This window comes from Pieris brassicae, chromosome 14 (genome assembly GCF_905147105.1).
Source record: "Pieris brassicae chromosome 14, ilPieBrab1.1, whole genome shotgun sequence".
Taxonomy (NCBI): Eukaryota; Metazoa; Arthropoda; class Insecta; order Lepidoptera; family Pieridae; genus Pieris; species Pieris brassicae.
Window position 1 is genome coordinate 4,061,202 of NC_059678.1, and position 27,230 is coordinate 4,088,431.

Consider the following 27,230-nt stretch of genomic DNA (forward strand, 5'->3'; position numbering starts at 1 on the left):
ACCATAGATACTGTTGAACTAGACACTAGAACAAATAATATCCGAGTACTAACATCATTAAAATATTCATTTATGTTATGGTAGGCCTTACTTACTTTATTTTATCTTATTTATTGACAAAACATAACAGCAGTGTTGGCTTAGTGGCTTCAGCGTGCAACTTTCATACCTGAGTTCGTGGCTTCGGTCCTCGGTTGTGCACCAAATATAGACTTTTTGTCTACGTGCGCGTTTAACACTCGCTTGAATGGTAAAGGAATGCAGCATTGTGGTTGGCCTCTTAGAAAAATAAAAATATTGGAGAATTCACTAATATACTATAAGATATTTTAATATAAGAAAGTTTTCAATAACACTACTTACAGTCTCCATTAAGGGTAACACTATCTATATTCGTGTAGACAACTTTTGCCACTTTTTACTGTTTAGTTTTAAAACTAATTCAGTAATTCAAATTGTTTTTTCTCTTCTTTTTAAAGTTCTCACTAGGCTATCTAGTGATTTCAAGAAATTAAATAGGTTCGACATTCACGTGATGGTGAAGTTTTCGTTCATGAGGTCCCAATGGAGCTCCTCATTTTCTGAAAATATAAGTTATTAAAAGATCTCATTAACATATAGATACGTTTTAACAACAACCTTTGAGATATTTTTTTCTACTGTCATAATACTATATTTTGTTGGCCGTTTTTATTTACGACAGTAATTGGCAACACCAAGTTGTTTCTTTCATTTCCTCGATCGACAACGAGCGAGGCGAAGGCGTTCGTTCGATCGCTTGGTCAGGTTCACGTCATCTTTTTATCTTCCAATGTCTGATTTTTGTATCCCACATGCTTAGGGGTAACCGAAACAAGAAAAAATCAAAGAATCCTAGAACGAGAAGAAAAGTGCGAGTGAGATTGGCAGTATTAAATGTAAACTAGAAAGTGTGTGAATTGAGTTGAAGTGTTCGAAGTCCGGTTCAATCTGGTAAAAGTCGGTTCAAGAGTTCGACACCCTTTCTTTATTTTAACTTAGTGGTGTTTAACATACTTTTTGTCCATTATTCGGCAATATTTTAGTGTTAATAGTAGTTACATAAACGGCAAAGATGTCTGAAGAATCGTCCGCTGACCGTAACGTAGAAATATGGAAGATCAAAAAGCTGATCAAGAGCTTGGAAATGGCTAGAGGGTGAGTTATTCTACTCTGATAACGTCATGTTATATTCCTTTACAACCCCATATTACTGCAACGTGTTCATCTTTATAATACCCGCGTAGAGTTTGATGTTACGATTGGCCAAAAATGCCAACTAGGCTGCGTCATTCTATACGTGCGCGTGGTATATGCGCAAAATAACCTCGAAGTCACGCAGTGCATGAAAATATACGCAAAATTCATTGACCTAACAACTTTTACCACTTGCATTATTCAAGTTCGAGTAGCCTGTCCAAAATGGAGCATATACGTCACGGAAAAATCGTCTCTAAACACGTCACGTTACTCGTGTTTTAATTTCAATGGATTCTCGTCTGCATTATTAATGAGATCATAAACAAAAATTGTATTAGTGTAATCGTCTAATTTATAGTAGCTATAACATGATCTGACCAAGATGTGTATTAAAGTCTAATAATAATGTTTGTTAGTACACTTTTACGTGTTCTAACTTACTAATACGTAAAAATTAAGACTTATTACTTATATATCGGAATATATAGTACTTATTTACCTCACCTTATATTTATAAAAGAAATAACTCATTTAGTATAACATTTTTCACCACAACATGAACATAATTTATAAGATATCATTTCTTTAGGTATCCTTATGACAGTTAATAATGTTAAATATTTGAGAATATTTAATAGTTATACTATTCAATAATTTAGAATTATTAGTTCAGTTATTAATATTGAATTCATATATTTGAGAAGAATTATGAGCCAAATTTGACAAATAACATTACATACATAATCAATAATTATTCAAAAGGTAAAACATAAATGTAATAATTTAGAACATAATTGGATGCTATCCACCTGATAGTTACCTAATGTGTAAACATAATCTATTCTTGATACTGTGTACATAAGTTATGTAAGTTTGTGTATCAGGCTATAAGATAGATATTTTCTTTACAATGGCAAAACCATGGCCTTGTAAATAACTGAAATTTATTACTATAATAAAGTAGTAACCTTAAGCAACACATTAGCATAGTAATGTAAAGGTTCGTTAGTTCCTACTGAAATTGGTTTGTTATAGGAAATGGAAATTTATCAATAAATAATAATACCATGTTAAGTGAACCATAACTTCAAGTATGTGATGCCAACATTTACATATCTACGCTAACAATATTACAAATAAGTATTTTCTTTTCATTAAAGATTACTACATATATGATAATATGTATAGGTTTATAATACAAGGAAACTACTTAAGCATAATAACATTGAACATCTAATAAGTATATGTGTATGATAATTGTTAGTTATAAACTATTATATAGGTCGTATATTAACTATGTATTTATTTAAGAAGGATTCTATCAAAATGTTAGGTCATAAAATGCAAAAAAAAACATTGTTGAGTTTACTTAGATTATAGATATATTAGTCTCTTTATTCAACATTCACAATCACAGACAACATGCCTTGGTTTTGTCTATTGCCTTCTGAACTTCAGGAAAGCCCATAGAATGCATATAAGTTAGTAATTTTTCATGAAATAAATCATCTACACTTGCCTTAATACAAACAGATATCACACTTAAACCCTTGTCTTTTGTTCATACGCTTTTGGAAAATTTGTTTTCAGTAATGGTACATCAATGATATCTCTTATCATACCACCAAAGGATCAGATCTCCCGGGTGTCGAAGATGTTGGCTGATGAGTTTGGTACAGCTTCAAACATAAAATCCCGTGTCAATCGGCTCTCTGTACTTGGAGCTATCACCTCTGTACAGCATCGTCTGAAGCTATATACTAAAGGTATTTCTTAATTAACTTTATATCAATTATTTAGTTTAGGAAAATCATGTCATTTGAAACAGATCCTTAAGAAACAACTTTTTTAGAAAAACCTTATTATAGTATACAATAACCAAATAATGATACACTGCTGCAATGACCTTGTAAGTAGTCTATAAACCTCATCCGACAAACATATTTTATTTTTGTCTTTAACTAGTTATTGTAATTCGATCACTACTGGTTTTATTTTAAAAATTCCTTACATAGACAAAATTGGATGCATATTCAAAGCAGGCACAGCTTTCTTTATTTACATTATAAAGTACCTGCATTTTTGTAATAGCAGGCAAACGGGCAAGAGGCTCACCTGATGTTAAGCGATACCGCAGCCCATGGACACTTACATTGCCAGAAGGCTCGCAAGACCCTAAGTCGAATTGGTTCGGAAATACTATAGTGCATATTGATATTCCTTGAGATTACTGTCATTGTCATCGTAATTTACAAGTAGTTCTCTGTGGAACAAATTTATTGGATAACATTGTTATATGTAGATCTATTTGTCGAATCTCTTGACTTATCCAAATTTAGATATTTATTATTTTAATTAATCTCTTTACAGTACCACCAAACGGCCTGGTTATATACTGTGGTACAATAGTAACAGAAGAGGGAAAAGAAAAGAAAGTGAACATTGACTTTGAACCTTTCAAACCAATCAATACATCTCTCTATTTGTGTGACAATAAGTTTCATACAGAAGCTTTAACAGCGCTACTCGCTGATGATAATAAATTTGGTTTTATCGTTATGGATGGTAATGGAGCCTTGTTTGGAACACTTCAAGGGAATACAAGAGAGGTAAGTTATTTATTGATATTTTAATTATAAAGCCTTTATTTCAGCTGGTACAAGAGAAAGTTTACATAAATACGTATGTAATAAGAGTTCTTTAAGAAGGTTTTAGTACACAACCGTCTTGTAGAGCAAATTCAAAGTCAAACTATCTTTATTCATATACGTAAAAAAGTACACTTACGAACGTCAACAGAAACGACGTTTAATTGATTCTAAATTTACATTTACTACCAGTTTGCAAGTGGTAAGTAGAGCAGACAAGAAGGACTGGCAAGAAACTCTCCGCCACTCTTTTTAATCGCTAAGTTTTGAGTCATACAAATTGTTTGAACTGGAGCAAATCAATACCAAAGATTAGGATCATTTATTCAGTGATAAGTTTCTATTTTCGCTTGAGAGTTTGTTTCCATATAAGGAGTGATTTATCTTCTGGAGCCTGGTTGGCCGTACACTCAAATTGGTTCTGTTTTGTGACATACTGGTGAAAGTCACCATTTGTTTTAAAATCGTTTATATCTTTTTGTACAAGCAACAAGGCTTCAGGAATATATTGACCAGATAATCATAATATTTAATTCCTTGAACTTATTCCGTACCAACTCCCTCGGGGGATCACAACAAATAACTCTGCAGCAGCACCCCACAGTTGAATACTGTACGACATAAAACTGTGAAAGTAGCTTGCCTTTGTGGCACAAAGGTCACCTCCAACTGCTTCGATTGCTTCCTATCCCTAGCAAGTCTGTGCCAGAGGCTTTTTGAAGGTCATCTTGACATTATCAGCAAGAGGACATGTAAAGTGCATGCATGTCAAAATTAATGTAGTGAACTAAAGTTGGGACGTGTAGCTCGCTCATATTATTTAGTTTCTCATGTAAATAAAATATTATTTTGTGATGAGAAATAAAGTTTTTTAAACCTCAAAGTGTTACTGAAATATATACTTTTCGTTTAATCCGTTTTGTAATACTACATGGGCAGGCGATGGCCTTTTAGTGTCTATCTTGTTTTTTGTCGATAATATATATAGTGGACCTGATAGACGTTGTCCTGTCTTAACTATGAATATTGATTTCGTATTGGTATAATTAGCTAAAAATGCTTTATGATAACATTCTTTGTTTGTGTTTCTGGCGTATGTAAATAGTTTTGTTGGTATTCCGACATATAACTGGCCATGTGAAAAACATGGATCTTCAAGATTAATGCCACAAACAATTAGCGACTGTAATTATTTTATATGTATTGTATCAATATAATAACTCTGGCTAATTTTTCTTACATCCTCTTTGACGACATTTGCAGCACGCATTGTGTCAATGTTATGTCAAACGCCATAAGGTTATATAAAATAATAAAAAATTGCTATCGAAACAAAAGTATTCTTCAATTTTCTAATTATCTTAATTTTTTCATTCATAAGAACTTCTGACAACAACAATAAAAGAATTATCGAAGTCGGTCCAGCCGTTCACGCGTGATGCCGTGACCAAGGGAAATAGGGATTCATGTATATATAGATTACTAAGCTAATAAACAGTTAGTGGAACATAAATTACTATATCTTAAAGTCCACAAGTTTCTGTAAATAACTATCTTATATAAATAACACTAGCTGCCCCCGCGAACTTCCTTTCCCCCTAATGTGGTTTTAGTTAATACCGCGACACGAAAGAATAATTTCACTGTAGTATCGTCACTATAATTTGAATTTGATTTACACTTCGGTCTCAGTAACACGTGGTTGGCTATGCTAACACCAAAAATTAAAAAAGTAGCCTCAATAACACGTGGTAATCATGATATTGAATTGTAGCTGATATGACACGTTTGTCGGTTTACCAGAGCAGTGCCATCTATTGATTACTTACTCAATGCAGTCGAAAAGTATCGACATCTGTTAGAATCTTTTGCAGTTAACAGATAATTGTGACTGTCAATTAATTATGGACAAATAATTTGCAATAAAATAAAATTGCGACTATAATTAAAGATCTAAGCTATCCTATTTCTTAAGTTGGACCAGACTGCTCATGGTGTGCCAATTTAATTTAAAATCGGTTAATTATTTTAGAGTTCCATCGCGGACAAACATCGTGACAGGCGATATATATATATTAAGATGTATGATGGCGTATTCTAATATCTTAGAAAGAGATGATCGGAGCATGATACGTCATATTATGCCCGTTTTCTCCAATTATACGCGCTGTTTCGTCTGACTTTTTACAACTAATAATATTAACAATAAAGCGGAATTTAATCCCCGCCCCGCATCGTAACGTTTTATAAGAGGGAAACACACAAAAACACTTGGGCTGGCCATGTAGCGAGAATGTCTAGCAGAAAGTGGACCAAACGAGTTACCATTGGAAAGGACTACCAGGCAAGAGGCGGAAGTAGAGACCCTTAGACTGCTGGGAAGATGATCTGAAAAGATCAGCTTGCTCCATAGCACAAGGCCGATAGGCCATAGAAAAGGGGTTCCTGTTAATTAATAAATAAATAATATGTATATATTTATATCTAAGCTCACGTACTAATAGAAATCTATATTTTTTGTTACTGTAATATAGCAATTACCGTACTGTAAATCAGGAAATATAAATACTTTTTATTATTATTATATTGCGATATTTATTATTTAATTTTAATTAATTCCAGGTGCTACACAAATTTACAGTAGATTTACCGAAGAAGCACGGTCGTGGTGGTCAGTCAGCGTTGCGTTTCGCGCGTCTCCGTATGGAAAAGAGACACAACTATGTACGGAAAGTGGCTGAAGTGGCCACACAGTTATTTATCAGTCAAGATAAACCAAATGTGGCCGGTTTGATCCTTGCCGGTTCCGCTGACTTCAAGACTGAGCTGTCGCAGTCTGATATGTTTGATCCGGTAAGTTTTTGATTGTAACCTAACCTTAATGTTAGCAAATTAGTCATCAACAAATACTTTGACCCAACAAGTTAATGCTAGACAAATACTTTGACCCAACAAATTAATGTTAGACAAATACTTTGATCCAACAAGTTAATGTTAGACAAATACTTTGACCCAACAAGTTAATGTTAGACAAATCCTTTAATCCAACAAGTTAATTTCAGACAAATACTTTGAACAAGTTAATTTTAAAAGAATACTTTGACCCAAGAAGTTAATGTTAGACAAATACTTTGACCCAACAAGTTAATGTTAGACAAATACTTTGAATCAGCAAACTAATGTTAGATAAATACTTTGACCCAACAAGTTAATGTTAGACAAATACTTTGAATCAGCAAACTAATGTTAGACAAATACTTTGACCCAACAAGTTAATGTTAGACAAATACTTTGAATCAGCAAACTAATGTTAGACAAATACTTTGACCCAGCAAACAAATGTTAAACAAATACTTTGAAACTAATATAAGACAAATACTTTGACCCAACAAGTTAATGTTAGACAAATCCTTTGAATCAGCAAACTAATATTAGACAAATACTTTGAATCAGTAAACTAATATTAGACAAATACTTTGACCCAACAAGTTAATGTTAGACAAATACGTTGAATCAGCAAACTAATGTTAGACAAATACTTTGACCCAACAAGTTAATGTTAGACAAATACTTTGAATCAGCAAACTAATATTAGACAAATACTTTGACCCAACAAGTTACTGTTAGACAAATACTTTGAATCAGCAAACTGATGTTAGACAAATACTTTGACCCAGCAAACAAATGTTAAACAAATACTTTGAATCAGCAAACTAATATTAGACAAATACTTTGACCCAACAAGTTAATGTTAGACAAATACTTTGAAACTAATATAAGACAAATACTTTGACCCAACAAGTTAATGTTAGACAAATCCTTTGAATCAGCAAACTAATGTTAGACAAATACTTTGACTCAGCAAACAAATGTTAAACAAATACTTTGAATCAGCAAACTAATATTAGACAAATACTTTGACCCAACAAGTTAATGTTAGACAAATACTTTGACCCAACAAGTTAATGTTAGACAAATACTTTGAATCAGCAAATTAATGTTAGACAAATACTTTGACCCAACAAGTTAATGTTAGACAAATCCTTTGACCCTGCGATTTACTGTTAGACTTTTATTCCATGAGTCTGAAAGAACGAGTCTACCAAATACTTCAGTCACTGGGTCACAAACGTTTCAATTATTAGTAGACAAGTTTTTAACTAATAAGTAAGTGTGTATTTGAAACAGCAAATATTCACAGCAATATTATTTGCAAGTGTATTTCTAGACCCTTTTTGATATGATGTTTAGGGATGACTTAAGGTCATAATAATGTTAGAATAACTGGAATAATAGAAATTGTCAAGTGTATCACATTCCTAGGTGCTCGCATCAAATTATTCGCGCTTAATTAATCTAAGTGTCTGTGTTCAGAAACGACGTACGCACACATACAAGCCGAAATTGGTACCTCTGTATGAAGATGACCTCCTGGTATCTTTATCCTTTGGTACGGCTGATTTGATACAGCTGTCACAGTCTGATATATTTGACCCAGTGAGTATCAGCTCGTGTTTATTAGCGCCTGGTACATTGTTATTAATCACTTTGAGTAAATAATTATAAAATAGTATATAAACAAAACTGCATGTATAAGCGATATTATATAAAGGATTAAAGAAATACCAAGATAAAAGAATACACATATATATATACTATATATGTATGTCTTAATACTTAGTACTAATTAAGCTAGATTTTATTTGAAACATTGGAGATCATATAGAGAGAACATATATAAAGGGTGTCTCAGAGTGTTTTACGTTTTTAGATGTTAAACAAAAAACAAAATGCCAATTAAATCTCGTTTTATTTAATGTTAATTTAATCAGCAAAACCTGAAGTTTATTTATGAAAAACAATTTGTACACATTTAACCTGGAGATAAAATTTTCAACGCTCTTAGAATGGAGTTGATTTCTTCAATCATTCTTTGCTTCAAAGAATTCAGGTCTGTGGCAATCGATTGTAAACTCTGCTTTTAAGGCAGCCCCATAGGAAAAAATCGGCATTCGTTAAATCATAGCTCCTTGCGACTTATCGCTCTTCCAGGGAATAAATCGTCAACAATTTTATTTTTTCATTATTTTGACATTACATTTAAAATAAACAAATCTTACGACGAATTCTAGGTCTTAAATGAAAACTTTAAAAAGGCAATTTCTAGGGATGTGATCACATATGGGGAAAAAACTAGTATTGTCTTTTGTTAAAATAGCTTTTACACATTAAGAAAAACACTTTTTGAACGGATTACAGCTATGTATTATTGTTAAAACTTATAATTATTTACATAATTCTAAATTAATTTTAATCCGTTCAAAAAGTGTTTTTCTTAGTATCTTCCTTGCAAATGGTCTCCTTTGTCAAATGCCTAACTAACCTCCTTTCTTGGCGATTCCTTTAAGGTCTCCGCAGTTAGGCTATGGAATTCACTTCCCGTCTTCCGCTTAGCTCCTCTATCTTCCTTTAAATTTCTTCTGTACAAACATTACCTGCCCACATCGTATCCCTAACTTTCTTACTAACTACTAACTGACGTGAGACTTGTCTCAAATTATCGAGATTTATGTGTCTGGTTGCCTGGAAGAGATCGCTCGTAAGCGATAAGGCCGCCAGTCATCAAAATCAAATCAAATCAAAAGGAGGGCATCCTTTTGATTTAATTATGTTAATTTTTATTTTTACTTTGTAGTGTAACGAAGTGTAAATAAATAAATAAATAAAATTCTTTAAACTCAATCTCCTCGTTATCGTTTATAAGTGCAATTGTTGTCTATTATATTTGTGTTTCAGCGTCTACAATCGAAAATCATAAAGCTAGTCGACGTATCCTACGGTGGCGAGAACGGATTCAACCAAGCGATCGAATTGGCCGCGGAGTCGCTGCAGAACGTGAAATTCATACAGGAGAAGAAATTGATTGGACGGTACTTTGATGAGATCTCTCAAGTGAGTAAGAAACATTGTCTTACAACTGTATGTGTAAAGTTTCCTATAGATTAAATTCTAAATTGAAGGGGAAAAAGGTTTATATGACAGTTTAGACCACCATGTTGGAGCCAGCTGAGGTATTTCTGAATCAATCTAACGAACGTTCAAGAACGTACCAATTCTTAATAGGCCGGCAACGCACTCGCGAGCGCGCTGGCAATGAGTGTCCATGTGCGGTAGATATTTTCGAACGAATTCGACTTAGGCTCCTTCAAGAGCGTACCAATTCTTAAAAGGCCGGCAACGCACTCGCGAGCGCGCTGGCAATGAGTGTCCATGGGCGGTAGGTATTTCCGAACGAATTCTACTTAGGCTCCTTTAAGAGCGTACCAATTCTTAAAAGGCCGGCAACGCACTCGCGAGCGCGCTGGCAATGAGTGTCCATAGGTGGTGGGTATTTCCGAACGAATTCGACTTAGGCTCCTTTAAGAGCGTACCAATTCTTAAAAGGCCGGCAACGCACTCGCGAGCCCTCTGGCAATGAGTGTCCATGTGCGATAGGTATTTTCGAACGAATTCTACTTAGGCTCCTTTAAGAGCGTACCAATTCTTAAAAGGCCGGCAACGCACTCGCGAGCCCTCTGGCAATGAGTGTCCATGTGCGATAGGTATTTTCGAACGAATTCTACTTAGGCTCCTTTAAGAGCGTACCAATTCTTAAAAGGCCGACAACGCACTCGCGAGCCCTCTGGCAATGAGTGTCCATGTGCGATAGGTATTTTCGAACGAATTCTACTTAGGCTCCTTTAAGAGCGTACCAATTCTTAAAAGGCCGGCAACGCACTCGCGAGCCCTCTGGCAATGAGTGTCCATGTGCGATAGGTATTTTCGAACGAATTCTACTTAGGCTCCTTTAAGAGCGTACCAATTCTTAAAAGGCCGGCAACGCACTCGCGAGCCCTCTGGCAATGAGTGTCCATGGGCGGTAGGTATTTCCGAACGAATTCTACTTAGGCTCCTTTAAGAGCGTACCAATTCTTAATAGGCCGGCAACGCACTCGCGAGCGCGCTGGCAATGAGTGTCCATAGGTGGTGGGTATTTCCGAACGAATTCGACTTAGGCTCCTTTAAGAGCGTACCAATTCTTAAAAGGCCGGCAACGCACTCGCGAGCCCTCTGGCAATGAGTGTCCATGTGCGATAGGTATTTTCGAACGAATTCTACTTAGGCTCCTTTAAGAGCGTACCAATTCTTAAAAGGCCGGCAACGCACTCGCGAGCCCTCTGGCAATGAGTGTCCATGTGCGATAGGTATTTTCGAACGAATTCTACTTAGGCTCCTTTAAGAGCGTACCAATTCTTAAAAGGCCGACAACGCACTCGCGAGCCCTCTGGCAATGAGTGTCCATGTGCGATAGGTATTTTCGAACGAATTCTACTTAGGCTCCTTTAAGAGCGTACCAATTCTTAAAAGGCCGGCAACGCACTCGCGAGCCCTCTGGCAATGAGTGTCCATGTGCGATAGGTATTTTCGAACGAATTCTACTTAGGCTCCTTTAAGAGCGTACCAATTCTTAAAAGGCTGGCAACGCACTCGCGAGCCCTCTGGCAATGAGTGTCCATGGGCGGTAGGTATTTCCGAACGAATTCTACTTAGGCTCCTTTAAGAGCGTACCAATTCTTAATAGGCCGGCAACGCACTCGCGAGCGCGCTGGCAATGAGTGTCCATAGGTGGTGGGTATTTTCGAACGAATTCTACTTAGGATTCTTCAAGAGCGTACCGATTCTTAAAAGGCCGGCAACGCACTCGCGAGCCCTCTGGCAATGAGTGTCCATGTGCGATAGGTATTTTCGAACGAATTCGACTTAGGCTCCTTCAAGAGCGTACCAATTCTTAAAAGGCCGGCAACGCACTCGCGAGCCCTCTGGCATTGGGTATCTATTGCTGGCGGTATCACTTAAGATCAGATGAGGCTCCTGCCTGCTTGCCTCGTTATATGAAAAAATAACATAACAATAGTTATGTATGTTTTTATTTTTACAGTGCATTTTTTTTTCATATATTGTTTATCAGTCTATTATATATGTTGATAAGTCATTTTATGACTACATTAATATATATAAAATAGCTACTGTACTAGAATTTATAATCACCCCCTCTTTAGCGAAAGTAAGGAAAGGTCTATAATAAAAAATAGGGGTGACAATTAAGGGTTGTATGTATTTTTGTATGCTGTATCATAAAAAAAATGAAAAAAAAAAGTTAAAAAGATAGATAGTAGCTGATTCTCAGACTTATTGAATATCCATAAAGAAATTCATAGGCATCGGTCGAGCCGTTTCGGAGGAGTATGGGAACGGACATTGTGACACGAGAATTTTATATGTTAGATTAGGCATAGACAATATGTGGGTGTGTAAAAAAGTAAATAATTACTGATGACGTAATCATCAAATAAAAAAAACAAAAGAATGAATTTTTTGGAGAAATTTTTCCTAAGAGTCGAACATGTTATTTCAGGATACTGGAAAGTATTGTTTCGGAGTCGATGATACGCTTCGTGCTTTGGAGCTGGGTGCAGTCGAGACTCTCATTTGTTGGGAGAATCTTGATATTCAAAGGTATGTTTCTGTATTTTTTTTTATATATATTGCTTAGTGTTTCCAATTTTTTTTTCGTTTCCCCATAGGTTCCCAACGTCCCTTGCCCCATAGGGAGGCAATTTGACATTACGATTTTCATTATATGATGCTTTGTATCACTTTGTACTGTATCATTAACAATTTCCTAGTAATTTCTTCCTAAGGAGAAATATGTTTCTTTAATTTAACAAATTAAAAAAAGTTATTAATGTTAAATTGAGGGTAGGCCATAAGCATTTTTGTAAGGTTAAGGTGGCACAAAAAAAATGGGAAATGGCTACTAAGAAAACTGGCCTAGTGTCTTCAGAGTTACAAAAAAAAAAATCAAAAATCATTTATTCATATCGGTAACACAATGTACACTTATGAATGTCAAAAACAAATGTATATGAAATGCTTCCAATTTTACATTAACTGCCAGTACAGGAGAACGGAAGAGAAGAACTGGCTATAAACTCTTAGCCACTCTTTTTAATTGCCAAGCTTTTTTTTTATACACAACGTTGTAAGGAGCTCTCATCGTCATCTCTGGAGTTCGAACCCTGTCTGTGTTCATGAGGTGATCACCTACTTGCCTATTGGAGAAATAAATTCCAGCAGCATGTCCAGTGCTGTTTTATTTTGTTAGAACATTTACTTAAGAGCGGACCTTGGGATATGATTATAGTAGTAGAAGTACTTTTTATTAGTTGTTACTAAAATTGAAGATTTCATCGTTCATAAACAAAATAATTGCAATTTAGAGTCAATATTCAATACTAAAACCTACATATTCAATACTGTCCTTTTGTAAAACGTTACGATGCGGGGCGGGGATTGAATTACGCGTTATTGTTAATATTATTTTCGCATTTCCAGTACTTTACACCACATAATGGTAACTTTAAGGTATAAAGAGTCAGAAGTGAAAGTGAAAAAGGTATATATATTTTTTTAATTTTCAGATATGTCCTCAAATCCCACGCGACCAATCAAGAAACGATTCTTCATTTGACACCGGAACAGGAAAAAGACAAGTCGCACTTCACCGATAAAGAGGTATAATTCGACTCAGGGTCCATCAAGAAGAGAGCGTACTCCTTTTTTTGTTTTAAAAAACTTCATGTTATTGATTTATTCAAGGGTTTATTTCTTGAAAAATCAATGAGGAACTTATGAGCACAAATTAATTGCAGAAATGCACTTATAGCACACAAAAACACAGTCACTTATTACTCCGCTTATGCACACTTCACACATTACTTTATCACTTGTGTAACACTTTGGTGTTTCTCTCTTGTTATCGCATTCCAAACTAAAGGTGACTAATCGCGTTTCGGCTCGCTTATATATCCCTGGGAATAATTCTAAACAATATTCGAGAACTTTCTAGGCGGGCTTGCTACTGAGTAGCGATTGCACAATTCTAGAACGTCCGCACTCTTTGTCTCTTTCGCACGTTACTCCGTCCTTGTCGTACGGCGTTCTAGAGTGCTCAGTCTAGTTTCGAGAAAGTTCTGATTCTCTCTCTCTCGTATCATTTCGTCCATGTCTCACACCTAGAAAGTTCGGTCTAGAATATTCCTTCATCAAAGGGGTATAACTAGGCCTGAAAACGCCTGAAAACGGGTCTCCTAAAAACTGCACCACTCGACTACACATGTTCTGAAACTGACTGAAAAAAATGTTTCAGCTTCTTGAAAACTAGGGTAACATTATGGAAATTACAATTTTCTAATATGTGATTGACCCTCTCCTGAAACGGCCAGAAATCATATTACAGCCGGCTGAAAAGTTCTCTAAGTAGTGGAAAAATCTAGAAACATTGCAGTCGACCCGTCTTCGTAACAATATTAATATATATCTACAAAGTTCTTGAAAGGGTACAGTCTGAGTTTCAACAAAATCTTGAGATGGCTATCCATGCATAAAATAAACATACCATTTTTACAAATAAACTATATCAATGCCAATATTAGGTAATGATCTACTGGAGACACAAAATAAATACAGTGTACAACTATGCATATGAACTTTCTAAGTAATTCGTTGTTTTGTTTACAATTGGGATTGCTTGCATGTTGTAGACCATGACTATTAAGTAGGAGTCATGGATCATTTATACGTTTTTCTTCTCTTCTTCTAACTCCATCTCTATGTAATGATATAGTACAGCTCGTATAAATGGACCATTCAATGTATTTTTGTAATTCTAAGGAACTATACTCTGATTTTTCATTCCGTAGAATTCTGACATTTCAAAAGTGTTGCATTTGTGTTCATTAAATAGGGAGAAATTTGCCCAAATATAGGGCAATAGAATAAAATAGCATTTTATTTTTTACCTACAAAAACGTAAATCTTAATATATATACTCACTCAAGTGACCTAATGCAAAAATATCAAATAATTCAATATCACGAACAATATATCTTAACCTTAAAAAAAAATTATTAACTGTACTTGTGCGTTTTTCACCGTTTTTGAAGAAAAGGGACGTAATTATCACTAGCCGTACATCCACCTTTAATGTGGAGGACCGCATTAAATTAAATGGATACATTCACTAACAAATACAATGTATGCATAGACTAAAGTGTCACTCGTTGGAAAATTGAAATCTGCCCGGCCAAAAAGGTTTGCAATCTCTGACATGTCAAAAAATTATAGCTGTCAGAATTGTACGGTATTAAAAATCAGAGTATAACTAATAAATAATTTATTAATATATTTCTTACTACTTTATTGCTTTTATCAATAATTTCAGAGCGGGGTCGAACTGGAACTGGTGGAATGTCAGCCTTTGCTTGAGTGGTTGGCGAACAACTACAAGTCTTTTGGAGCTACACTTGAAATTATCACGGACAAGAGTCAAGAAGGGAGTCAGTTTGTACGCGGTTTTGGTGGAATTGGCGGTAAGTTGTCTCTCAGCTACTCTGCTATATTAACAGCGGTTAAAATTATGCGGTTAAGTTGTGCGGGTTTTCCCGCATTGGTTTTTTAATACTGTATATAGGCTCCTTAGGTGCTCTTGTTTACATAATATTTGATAATGGCTATGAGTTTGTCCTAATAAGCTGTTTTTAACACGCGGGAAAAACCCGCAGTAAATCCCTGGTCTTATTATTAGTGTGTTAAAGTAAGCTTTATAGCTAGTTTCGATGCCATAACATGTCTAATTGTTTTCGAATGCCCCACTTCCATGAGAAGTATTTAGTAATATATTATTTATTCACACAAATCATGTTTGAGCCCACGTGGCAAGGTCATTGACCTCAGGGGTCATTAACCTTTTAGTAAGCTCTCTGCTACTTATGGTAGCCTGGTACTTTGCTAAGCTAATATGAAAAAAAAAAGTTTTCTATATAATTATTTTAATTAAAAAAATTATATAGAATTTATTTATTTTATTATGTTAGCGGAAGAATTATTATAGTAAACATTTTTTTTTAATTGCTCATTATAGGCTAAGGATTTTTGTCTGCTAATTAGGATCGATTCAAGGATGTACCTAGACTAGTATACACCTAAAAAAATTTTATATTATTCTCTTTTTAAATAAAAACATTCTAGATTATTCTACAGATCGAACAATATGTTCGTAATTGTGTCTGTTACATAGATAAAGGTGGTCTTAACATATACTGAGGAACAATGTTCTGGGAAAGCTTTTTGATTCTCTCGGGGTAGATCCCAGATCAATCGAAGCCCGGCTTCAACATTCTCCAGTTACAGTTTCAGGATAGCTATTAATTGCTGGTTTTTGGGTGTATAAGATTAGATACCTCCATGAATCGATTTTAAATTAATTGTTATTTTTCCCTTATGCTGCCGATGGACAGGTATTTTGCGTTACAAGGTAGATTTTCAGTCGCTGCAACTCGACGAACCATTGGATGACGTGGACCTTGACGATTATTAGATTTATTTTATACGGACAGGGAAAAGCCTAAGAAGTGATGGTTGAAATGTTTTTTTTTTTTTTTTTCTAGAAAAATATCTTTCGTTTTTACCAAAAAAAATATACTTTTTTTCTGTCCGTGTATTAAAACCATTAGATTTTAAAAGTAGTCCTAAGTTTTTATGAAATTCACTAAGTTAATATGGCGTTATTGTGACTAAAATTTAGTTTGTGATTTTGTTTTAAGTGTATAAAAGTTTACTGATTTTACTTATTAACCTGTTAATTATAGCTGTCTCGTTCATAAATTATTCAATAGATAAAACCACACGGGCCGACTATTTTGTTATTTAAATAACTCACTAATAAGCACTGCTTTACTAACTTCTAAAGAGAACCGAACGATTTCTGCGTCAACTGACAGAAGCAAAATGTCAAGCTTAAACTGACAGCTTGCGAATGTCAAGCTAAACCTAACAGTTGTTGTATGTCAAGCTTAAACTAACAGTTTTCGAAAGTCAAGCTTATACTGTCAGTTGTCGAATGTCAAACTTAAAGTGACAGTTGTCGAATGTCAAGCTAAACCTGACAGTTGTTGAATGTCAAGCTTAAACTAACAGTTTTCGAAAGTCAAGCTTATACTGTCAGTTGTCGAATGTCAAGCTAAAACTGACAGTTGTCGAATGTCAAGCTTAAACTAACACTTTTCGGAAGTCAAGCTTAAAGTGACAGTTGTCGAATATCAAGCTTAAACAGTCAGTTGTCGAATGTCAAGCTTAAACTGACATATGGATTAAAGTCGGAGAATTAATTTTGGTATATTATTTTGTAATTTAGAATAATGCCATACGGACTTGACTTTACGATTTTACGAACATAAGATTGTACGTAAATTTTTACACATTAACGCCAGTAAATAATGCTTCTAAATTCTTTAGCCAGTTCTCGAAAGACGAAGAGAACTGTCAATAAACAACGTCAACTTAAATCGCCAAGGTTTTTTTTTCACGTCTATATATTTATACTCGTACCGTCATCGTACGCTCATTGTACGCTTGCGCCATCTTTCTCTCTTCCACTCGATTGGCATAGCCATCCAATTCATTCAATTTTATTTACAAAAATATCCAATAATTTCATCAATAGCTATCACGTTACACCGTAGTCCGTAAATAGGGCTTTACAGATAACTTTACTTTTCATTTTCAAGATTATTATAGGTTTCATTCGAAGGTAGTTTCAGGTCTTAAGTCTGTCCCAATCGCATTTCACCTATATTGTTTTATTGAATTTATATAATGATTATTTTCTATCTATTTATATTATTACGGATGTATAATAATCAAGTTGATTTTTGTTTTAGTCTAAATTTTTAATATTCATATATATATAAAAACCAATAAAATACTCAAATTAATATTAGCCGTTCAATATATGTAGAAGCTAGTATTTTCTCTCTTAAACCTTGGAAAGCCTTTGTTCCAGCATCGTTATTGTTAATATAATAATTCTGATCACCGCATGAGCCAATCTAATGAAAATAACTAAAGACTCCTGTCAAAAAGTCTTGGATTTGACAGGAGTTGTACTTATAAGTCGATTTTTACAAACACCTAGTTTCATAGTCGAGACTTGGTTAAGTGTGACTTTGGTATGTCAAAAACGTCTTGCATTTGACAGAAGTCGTAATTAGAAGTCGATTTTTACAAACACCTAGTTTTGTAGTCGAGACTTAGCTAAGTGTGACTTTGGTATGTCAAAAACGTCTTGCATTTGACAGGAGTCGTAATTAGAAGTCGATTTTTACAAACACCTAGTTTCATAGTCGAGACTTAGCTAAGTGTGACTTTGGTATGTCAAAAACATCTTGCATTTATTTGACAGGAGTCGTAATTAGAAGTCGATTTTTACAAACGCCTAGTTCATAGTCGAGACTTAGCTTAGTGTGACTTTGGTATGTCAAAACGTCTTGCATTTGACAGGAGTCGAGACTTAGCTAACTGTGAGTTTGGTATGTCAAAAACGTCTTGCATTTGACAGGAGTCGTAATTAGAAGTCGATTTTTACAAACACCTAGTTTCATAGTCGAGACTTAGCTAAGTGTGACTTTGGTATGTCAAAAACATCTTGCATTTATTTGACAGGAGTCGTAATTAGAAGTCGATTTTTACAAACGCCTAGTTCATAGTCGAGACTTAGCTTAGTGTGACTTTGGTATGTCAAAACGTCTTGCATTTGACAGGAGTCGAGACTTAGCTAACTGTGAGTTTGGTATGTCAAAAACGTCTTGCATTTGACAGGAGTCGTAATTAGAAGTCGATTTTTACAAACACCTAGTTTCATAGTCGAGACTTAGCTAAGTGTGACTTTGGTATGTCAAAACGTCTTGCATTTGACAGGAGTCGAGACTTAGCTAACTGTGAGTTTGGTATGTCAAAAACGTCTTGCATTTATTTGACAGGAGTCGTAATTAGAAGTCGATTTTTACAAACGCCTAGTTCATAGTCGAGACTTAGCTTAGTGTGACTTTGGTATGTCAAAACGTCTTGCATTTGACAGGAGTCGAGACTTAGCTAACTGTGAGTTTGGTATGTCAAAAACGACTTGCATTTGACAGGAGTCGTAATTAGAAGTCGATTTTTACAAACACCTAGTTTTGTAGTCGAGACTTAGCTAAGTGTGACTTTGGTATGTCAAAACGTCTTGCATTTGACAGGAGTCGAGACTTAGTTTAGTGTGACTTTGGTATGTCTAAACGTCTTGCATTTGACAGGAGTCGAGACTTAGTTTAGTGTGACTTTGGTATGTCAAAACGTCTTGCATTTGACAGGAGTCGAGACTTAGTTCAGTGTGACTTTGGTATGTCAAAAACATCTTGCATTTGACAGGAGTCGTACAAGTTTCGAACCCTGGTTCGTCAAAAAACTTCTAGGATGTAACAATTACGAGTCGTAGAGAATTGGACAGCGAGTTTTATTCTAAATAAATATAGGAAATAGCAATCATAAATTATAGATTTACGTCAGATCAAGGGCTAACGGAAACTGGCATTCTTTATACATAGGTTAAAATTTAATCTGTATAGAATATATAGTACATAAGACGTATATAACAACATAGTAATAAAGGCGTGTTCAGAACTCGGTACTAAAGGGCCGTTCAAGTATTACGTAAGCAGATTTACTGCAATTTATCAAATCCCAACCTTGTCAGCAAAAGTAAGGAAACGCTATCAAAAATAACGTAATATTTTGTAGGAATCCTCGAAAATGCATTTCTTTTTCAAGCATAGACAACCAGTGGTTAAAAAAGATAAGAAAAGCAAATTCCCCTCCCTTTCTCTCTCCGCTCCCTTTCTCTCTCTCTCCGCTCCCTTTCTCTCTCTCTCCGCTCCCTTTCTCTCTCTCTCTCCCCTCTCTTTCTCTCTCTCCCAGCTCCCTTTCTCTCCCTCCGCTCCCTTTCTCTCTCTCACCTCCCTTTCTCTCTCACCTCCCTTTCTCTCTCTCACCTCCCTTTCTCTCTCTTCCCTCCCTTTATCTCTCTCCCCTCCCTTTCTATCTCTCCCCTCCCTTTCTCTCTCTCTCCTCCCTTTTTTTCTCCCTCCCCACCCCTCTCTACCTCTCCCAATACTGCTTACGACCCTTAATATTTGAACGGCCCCTAACTATCGTACTCGGTCTTATAATACAGCAATACTTTTATATATATCTAGTAGTCTTAGAACGAATGCTAGAACAGCATTTTGGATGTCTCCTAGTTGAGATTTGGTGCCTTACAGAATCAAATAGAAATCTCATCGAATTAATGAGCCGTGAGTCTTGCTGTGTCAACCGCGCCGCTTTCTAAGGCATGTGTCTCGATGTTTTCTATCGCCGGACGATGTTAAATGCGCTCATGAAGGTGTATTGCAAGGGACGACCGGGGATGTGTTTAAAAAAGATACTAAATTTTGATATTTGATGTATGTTAAATATAGTACGACCTGAGTGAAGGCCCACTCCAAATTCCTACAAGTCTGTCATCTTCGCCGCCATCTCTTTTCATCTTAGGTTTCTGGTCTTCACCTAATATTGTTCCAAGTAAGAGTCTGAAACAGGCGTGCAGTTTTGTTTGGCCCATTTCCTTCATTCCCCTTCCTTCGAGTATTATCATCTACCTAGATTTCTGGGCTTCCTCTCTTGTTTCTGCTCTTTTGCGCTATTCCAATTTAAAGAAAAGGCTTTTTGGAGGAAGGAAAGGAGTGTTGATTGGCCCATTTCCAGTTAAATTTTTTCAATTATCACTTTTCTTTCTCCCAGGTTTTTGTAAATCCTCTCTTCTCTACCCTTGGGCCATTCCTATTAACCTTTTCAAACATCTCCCTTGTTGCTTGTTATAGTTGTGACCACCACTGTTATAGTCCCCCCCCCCTCGTCTTGTCTCGCTAGTTTGGTTTGGTTCCGAGACAAATGTATCAAACGATGTAGTCTCGAGCTCTCTATATAAGCGTGTCAGGATATTTCGGGGACATACATGCCCAGGCAAGCATTGTGGTTAAACGAACGTCACGGAAACCGGTGTGTCAGGTACGGGATCTGCCAAACTTGACAAGAATTTGGTTTTTTTCTTGTCGATTCAAGTGAAATCTGTTCGAGACTTTTTGTCTGTCTTGTGTTGACTGGTTGTCGCCGCAAAAACTATGTTGTTTTATATCTAAACGCAATAATACATATACGTGCCTATATCAATGTTTGTAAGAGATATTTACATAAAAATTATTTATATTTAGCGTAAAAATGATACCTATCAATAATCTACATCATATGCTAATTAAGATATGAAGCAGATTTATTAGTGGCTAGAATCTGTATTGGTAATTTCGTGGACACGCCAACTGACAGACAAGATGGCGTCGCGTCCTTGTAAACGTCAAGTTTAACGTGTTATTTGTCATTATACAAATTGAATCTGTGGCGGTGTCAGGTGACTGGCGTGATTAGACGGACATTACGTGTTCGTTTGATATGTGGCCGTTTTGTCACGTGACCGATGTCAATATTTCTATTTATGGATTAATTATTATTTGGAAGCCTTGTTATATTACTCTCAATAACACTTTATGCCAACAATCGGGTCAAATGCTGGCCAATGAATCACAAAGATCACTCAAATAAAACTCGAAAGATATTCGTAAAATCGTAACATAAAGTCGAGTTTTGTATGGAGCTTAGGGACAGACAGCTATAATTATATTTTAACTTGAGTAATGTAATAATCAAAAATTACGAGGCACTCGTGAGCTGAGAAAAATGCTCTGTTGTGAAATTGCTGAAATTTGGAAAAATGTAATTTGTATATGAGAAACCAGGATTGATTATAGCTCAGCTCAGCTGTCCTGAGCTGAGGGAAAGATTCAGAAGCGAGACCCCCAATGTTTCGATAACTTTCTTAACGATTATCTTGTGTTGTTTTTACAATTTTAAGTAGTCAGTGCTGTTCAACTTTTGGTTAATTTGTGTTAGGCATAACGCGATTTTGGATAAATTCTACGGCGCTGATAAAATGTATACCTGTAGCAATTTAATAACTGGCAACATAAGCTAGGCCTGCAAAGATTATATTTGTAATTTATTTATTACAGAAATACATCCCTTATGCTAATGCCTATCGAAAAAAGTATATACTAAACACATAATTTACTTTACGAACATATATGTCGATAGTGTCGGAGAAAGCAACCGTTAGCAACGAACACACGTTGGTAACAACGTTTCTGGATATTAGTAAACACTGCAAGAAATTGCGTACAGTACTTTTTGAGTTTGACTTGTTTTTAGAAAAAAAATCTGGCATTTTCAGGCTGTCTTTTCCACCAGAACTCCATCACATCTCTTTCGTAAGAGACTGTTTTTGTCTGAGGTTTTCCGTCTTGATTCTGAATCTCATCTCAGTGTCTACCATAAAAGCTTTCTAATGGAAACTTAGCTTTTTCCGTTTTGTTAATACAGTCAAAACTATTTACGACGACAAATATATTGACCAAAATTTATATCCGACTGGTTAAAGTATTACGTAATTAACAGCTTCATGGGTTGTTACGACTATCGGTTTTTACGACCTAATCTAAGACCCTTGGATGTCGTTGTGAGATTTTGATTGTATTTTATTACGTAAACTGTTGGATTTATTTTACTCCGTAAGCAACTTTAAGTGCGAGACAAACTGAGCCTTAGTAGGACGAGTATACTGTACACATCTTGCTCAGTTCGAAGAATCACCAGCAATAGTATTAGATTCACGAAAATTTTCCTTGCCCATCTCCTCAAACTTTTTTTTTTTTTAATTTATTTTTATAACCGGCTATTTCCGCATCCCAAATAGTTGGTGGCTTTTGGAATTTGAAAAAGAAGATGCTCCAACGTGCGTCCACTCTACGAGAGCGTGCGTTGGAGTGTAAAACAAAATGGCTGCTCGTGTATCTTGGAGCGCGCGCGCAACACGCTTTCGAATGATAATTTGTGAGCGCGCTTGTCTCGGAGATTGCGTTTGCGTGTGTACACTTCAAACGGGCCTCGTTCCCAAAGTGCGCGCTTCAAAATGCTACTAGCTATATGACGGAAAAGTTGAGAAAATCGTGATATTGATACTGAAATTTTATTGATGTTTTGACAGTTGACCGTTTGGGGATATTTGTGACCATAATCGCTAGTCATTTTTATATATAGGTTTTTTAGTATGTAGACATTTGTAATTTGTATTAAATGAGGTATGAGGCCGTGAATGTCAACAATTTGAATTCGGAAACGCTCGAATTATGTCAAAATCTAATACATTTATGACACGTTAGTATCGCCCTATTACGCGGTAGATACGGACCACATTTTAGGAGATCGCGTTGTAGCCGTGTTCTCGTAAAATCGTTTTTTTAAACAATGTATAACGATACGCAATACTAATTATGGTCTTGACAAATCTCGGCGTTATAGGGGGTATACCGCGTTGTATTGAGTCGGAAATCGCGTTATAGGGGGGCGTACTATTCTTTGTGCGTCTGTAATTTTTTAAAATCAAAAATAAAGAGGAATTGGTAAGCTCTGAGATTTTGAAGACTCAGGATTGTTTCAAGCTCACCTCAGCTGACCTGAGCTGAGGTTTCCCTCGGAAGAATCTCATCAGAAACTTTCACAATTCTTCAATTCTCTTATAACACGGTACTCTTAAAACGCGGTTTCAGTCTCTCCTATATCACGGAAATTCATCCATATAACGCGGGGATGGCACATTATATTTCTGTACTATTACATTTAACGAGAAAAATTAAACGCGTTCATTTTTACATAACGCGTTATATGCCGTCAAACAAGCGCGTTATGCGAGAATACTCCTACAACATATATAAGGAAAGCTGGCCAAGACCTAAGAAGCGATGTCAGTCAACTGATTCTATAAATTGTTTCTACATAAAACTGAGGCCCAGTCCTCAAAGGCTGTAGTGCTATAAACCTCATTTAATATAAAAACATATTGAGTGCAATTATGTTATAGATTATAGTTTTATTCAAGTGAGTTCAGAGTTGTATATTTTTTTTTAACGAGCAATATCAGGGACACATACACGAGCTGGGGATTCTCATTACGACTTTTATATATACGATATAAATGTGTTGGCCTAGTGGCTCCAGCGAGCTCTTCCCTGAGATCCTCAGATCCCGGGCTGTGCACCAATGTCTTTCACGAATGATGAAGGAGAACATCGTTAGGAAACCTTAGCCTTAGATACAAAAACAAAAGATTTCCCTACGACAAACGATCCTGTTTCATACAGAAATCTTAGATCCAGACCTGAAAAGGTCTCGCCACTGATTTTTATTATATACATATATATATAAATAGTGTGTGAGTGTTTTGAGAATTTGCTTTGAGATACGAGGAATGACACACTACACTGACGTTTTGCTATACTTAGACCTCGGTCTGTTTGCTTGTTTTCCTTCGAAGCATTTTTGATAAGTTTGATTCGAGTTTCACATTATCACATTATAACCATGGCTTCGAAGAGGATGATGTGTATACAAAAGCAGCTGTGGTGATGTTTTGGATGCTGGAACGCATTAATGGCATTATAATAAATGGCTAAAATTGCTTTGAGATACGAAGGAATGAAACTCGTATGCCGAGGTACCAATATTTGGCGAAAGAACCGTAAAAAAATGTAATACTGGACGTATTTGGAACTAATAACTACGAATAGCATCGAATACTATACAAATTGTATAGGGGTACAGTTCCAAATTAGTCCTGAACATTAGTTTTGTTCATAACCTTAAAATGGCCGGACCACATTTTATAAATAATTTACGATTACTTTAACGTTTACTAGCGGATCTGACAGACGTTGTCCTGTCTTAACTATGAATATTGATTTCGTATTGGTATAATTAACTAACAATGCTTTATGACAACAATCTTTGTTTGTTTTTCTGGCGTATGTAAATAGTTTTGTTGGTATTCCGACATATAACTGGCCATGTGAAAAACATGGATCTTCAAGATTAATGCCACAAACAATTAGCGACTGTAATTATTTTATATGTATTGTATCAATATAATAACTCTGACAAATTTTTCTTACATCCCTCTTTGACGACATTTGCAGCAAGCATTGTGTCAATGTTAAGTCAAACGCCGTAAGGTTATATCAAAAAAGTTTGAATTGTAAAAATTTGCGATCGTAACAAAAGTATTCTTAAATTTTCTAATTTTCCGCGCAATTTTCTTAATTTTTTCTTCTTCTGACGATAACAAATACAAAAAAATGAATTGGCGAAATCGATCCAGCCGTTGACGCGTGATGCCGTGACCAAGGAAAATAGGGATTCATTTTTGTATATGGAGAATGCCCAATGCTCGAATGAAATATTCTGAAGTGCCTGATAATGGTCGTTTAATTTGATTTAGTAATTAAGTAGGCTTAGGGTTGGAAAGTATAAATTGAGAATGTATGCTTTTCTTGTATCCATATAAAGTTTGCAAATTAATTGTGTTTTTAAATCCAAACTGTTATTTTCCCTTTTATTAAAAAAATACTTAGAACTTTACACCGCACTATGGTACACAACTCATTGTGTTGTTAGTCGTATTTGTCCGCCAAGCATCCACAAATTACACTGTAAATACATTATTGTGTATCTCCGAAATTATGGTTTTCCTTTGATCAAGTAACTTGGCGGCAATTAGCTTAAATGTTTACGGGTGGGATTTTGGGACGATGGGATGTTGATGAATGGTTGGACTCATTTTGTAATTTCATCCGCGCCAATACATTTTGTAAATTTAGTTTTTTCAACGCAACACGGATTCAAGGTAATTTTATTTGCACGTGCGTTCCTATTTTTAACGTTTAACGTGGCGTTGATTGTTTGGTAGATGTGTTGTAGTGTTATTTTTTTATATTTGCAAGGTTTTTTTATCTGACGTGTTTGAAATATTGCTGGATTTGTGTTCTGTTTTAATTTGCCGGATTTTAGAGATTTTCGACTTTTTTTTAATATATTGGTCTGTATCATTCGCCCCTTTGGGGATATGGGACGGACAAGTTGTTAGTAATGAAGAATTTATAAACACAATATTATTTTCAGGTCTACTCCGCTACAAGGTCGACTTCCAATCCATGCAACTGGACGATGAAGAGATAGACAATTTGTATGATATTGATGATTATTAGATAATTTGAGGTGGAGAATAGATAGATTGGGCTTAATAGCGCTTTGTAACACACACACACACACACCTCTATTACGCTTACTACTACACGGTTCAACACATAACTTCGCTTTGACTTCGAAACTTTCGACATTTTTGCTTTTGCATTTACGAGTCGAAATTGAAGGATATCTTTCTAAATATGTTTTAAAATTTAGTATTATTATAGTAATTGAATAAATGTGTACAGTAAAATGTTTTTTTTTTTCGTTTTTGTTCAAAATAAACTAAAATATACATTTTCGGACAAAGAAGGACCATTTTTTCGTAGAGTCGTGTTTGAGCCGCTAACCAGTAATTTATCCAAGCTGTCTATTCTCTATGTTTTTTTTATGTCACATCCCTAGCTGTTAGTGCTGTACCGAGTGAAAATAATTGAGAATTTCAAATATTGTTACGATTTTAGGGAATTTTTTTAATACTGTATTATGGATCAGAAAAATATTGACACAATGTCATATGACCAACTAAACGGCTGGACCGATTTTGTTGAAATTTGTGAGTTGAAGTTGCTGTGTAAACTAGATATCCACATTCAATCCAATTTCGATGTAATTTTTTTATATTTTATAAATGGTACGGCGCTAAATTTAGTTTTCTGATAAAAATTGTTAATTATTATATACAAAAAAATGTCTACGCGCTGGCGCAGGACACAACTTTGCGTCTGCTAGGGGTGTGGCAAGAGTGCTAGGGTTGGAAATCTGTGGAACGATGACGATATATAACTGTTTCTAAACAATAATCGCTTTTTTAAGTGATACTGAACATTTAGGTATTATAATAATTTTATATACGATTCGAACTAGTGCATTTAGTCGATTCGAAACCGTCTAGTTTAAAGGGATTCTAAAACACTTTGGATCCCTGTAAGACGGAGAACTTAGTATAAGATATAGATACCGGCAAACTTCTTGAACATTTTAGGTATAACCATGAGAGTGACGTGTCGATCGCGTGATTGGTAAATCAGTTGACGTTTGTGTCCCGCGCTGTGTACGATTTCGCACTTTCCCCCACTCCCTTGTTTAATGCTCAAGAAGTTTGCCGGTACCTGTAACGTATTGATCACAGTCGAGTCGTTTTGAATGTGGCTGGTGTCTGTCGTATTATTCACATTTCATGAATGAGAAAATTATTGCGCTCAAATATAATACCTTGTTGAA

The 27,230-nt window shown here is 35.5% G+C and overlaps 1 protein-coding gene across 2 annotated transcripts; it reads left to right on the top strand.

Annotated features, from left to right (window-relative positions):
* The first annotated feature begins 733 nt into the window (after nt 1-733).
* On the top strand, nt 734-27,230 carry LOC123718181 (eukaryotic peptide chain release factor subunit 1). 2 transcript variants are annotated; one of them, XM_045674620.1, is made up of 9 exons: nt 734-1,176; nt 2,809-2,984; nt 3,589-3,827; nt 6,489-6,719; nt 9,663-9,818; nt 12,322-12,422; nt 13,388-13,481; nt 15,190-15,337; nt 25,941-27,230. In XM_045674620.1, the coding sequence occupies exons 1-9, from the start codon at nt 1,094-1,096 to the stop codon at nt 26,024-26,026; spliced, it is 1,314 nt and encodes a 437-aa protein (XP_045530576.1). In that variant the 5' UTR covers nt 734-1,093; the 3' UTR covers nt 26,027-27,230. The 2 variants fall into 2 exon arrangements, with proteins under 2 accessions (XP_045530576.1, XP_045530577.1); XM_045674621.1 differs by lacking the exon at nt 25,941-27,230 and adding an exon at nt 16,265-16,394.

Excerpts from the sequence above, each read along its gene's own strand:
- LOC123718181 (XM_045674620.1), top strand. The coding sequence starts at position 1,094 with ATGTCTGAAGAATCGTCCGCTGACCGTAACGTAGAAATATGGAAGATC. Across the intron at positions 3,828-6,488 it reads TTCAAGGGAATACAAGAGAG|GTGCTACACAAATTTACAGT; the intron begins GTAAGTTATTTA and ends AATTAATTCCAG. Across the intron at positions 12,423-13,387 it reads GAGAATCTTGATATTCAAAG|ATATGTCCTCAAATCCCACG; the intron begins GTATGTTTCTGT and ends TTTAATTTTCAG.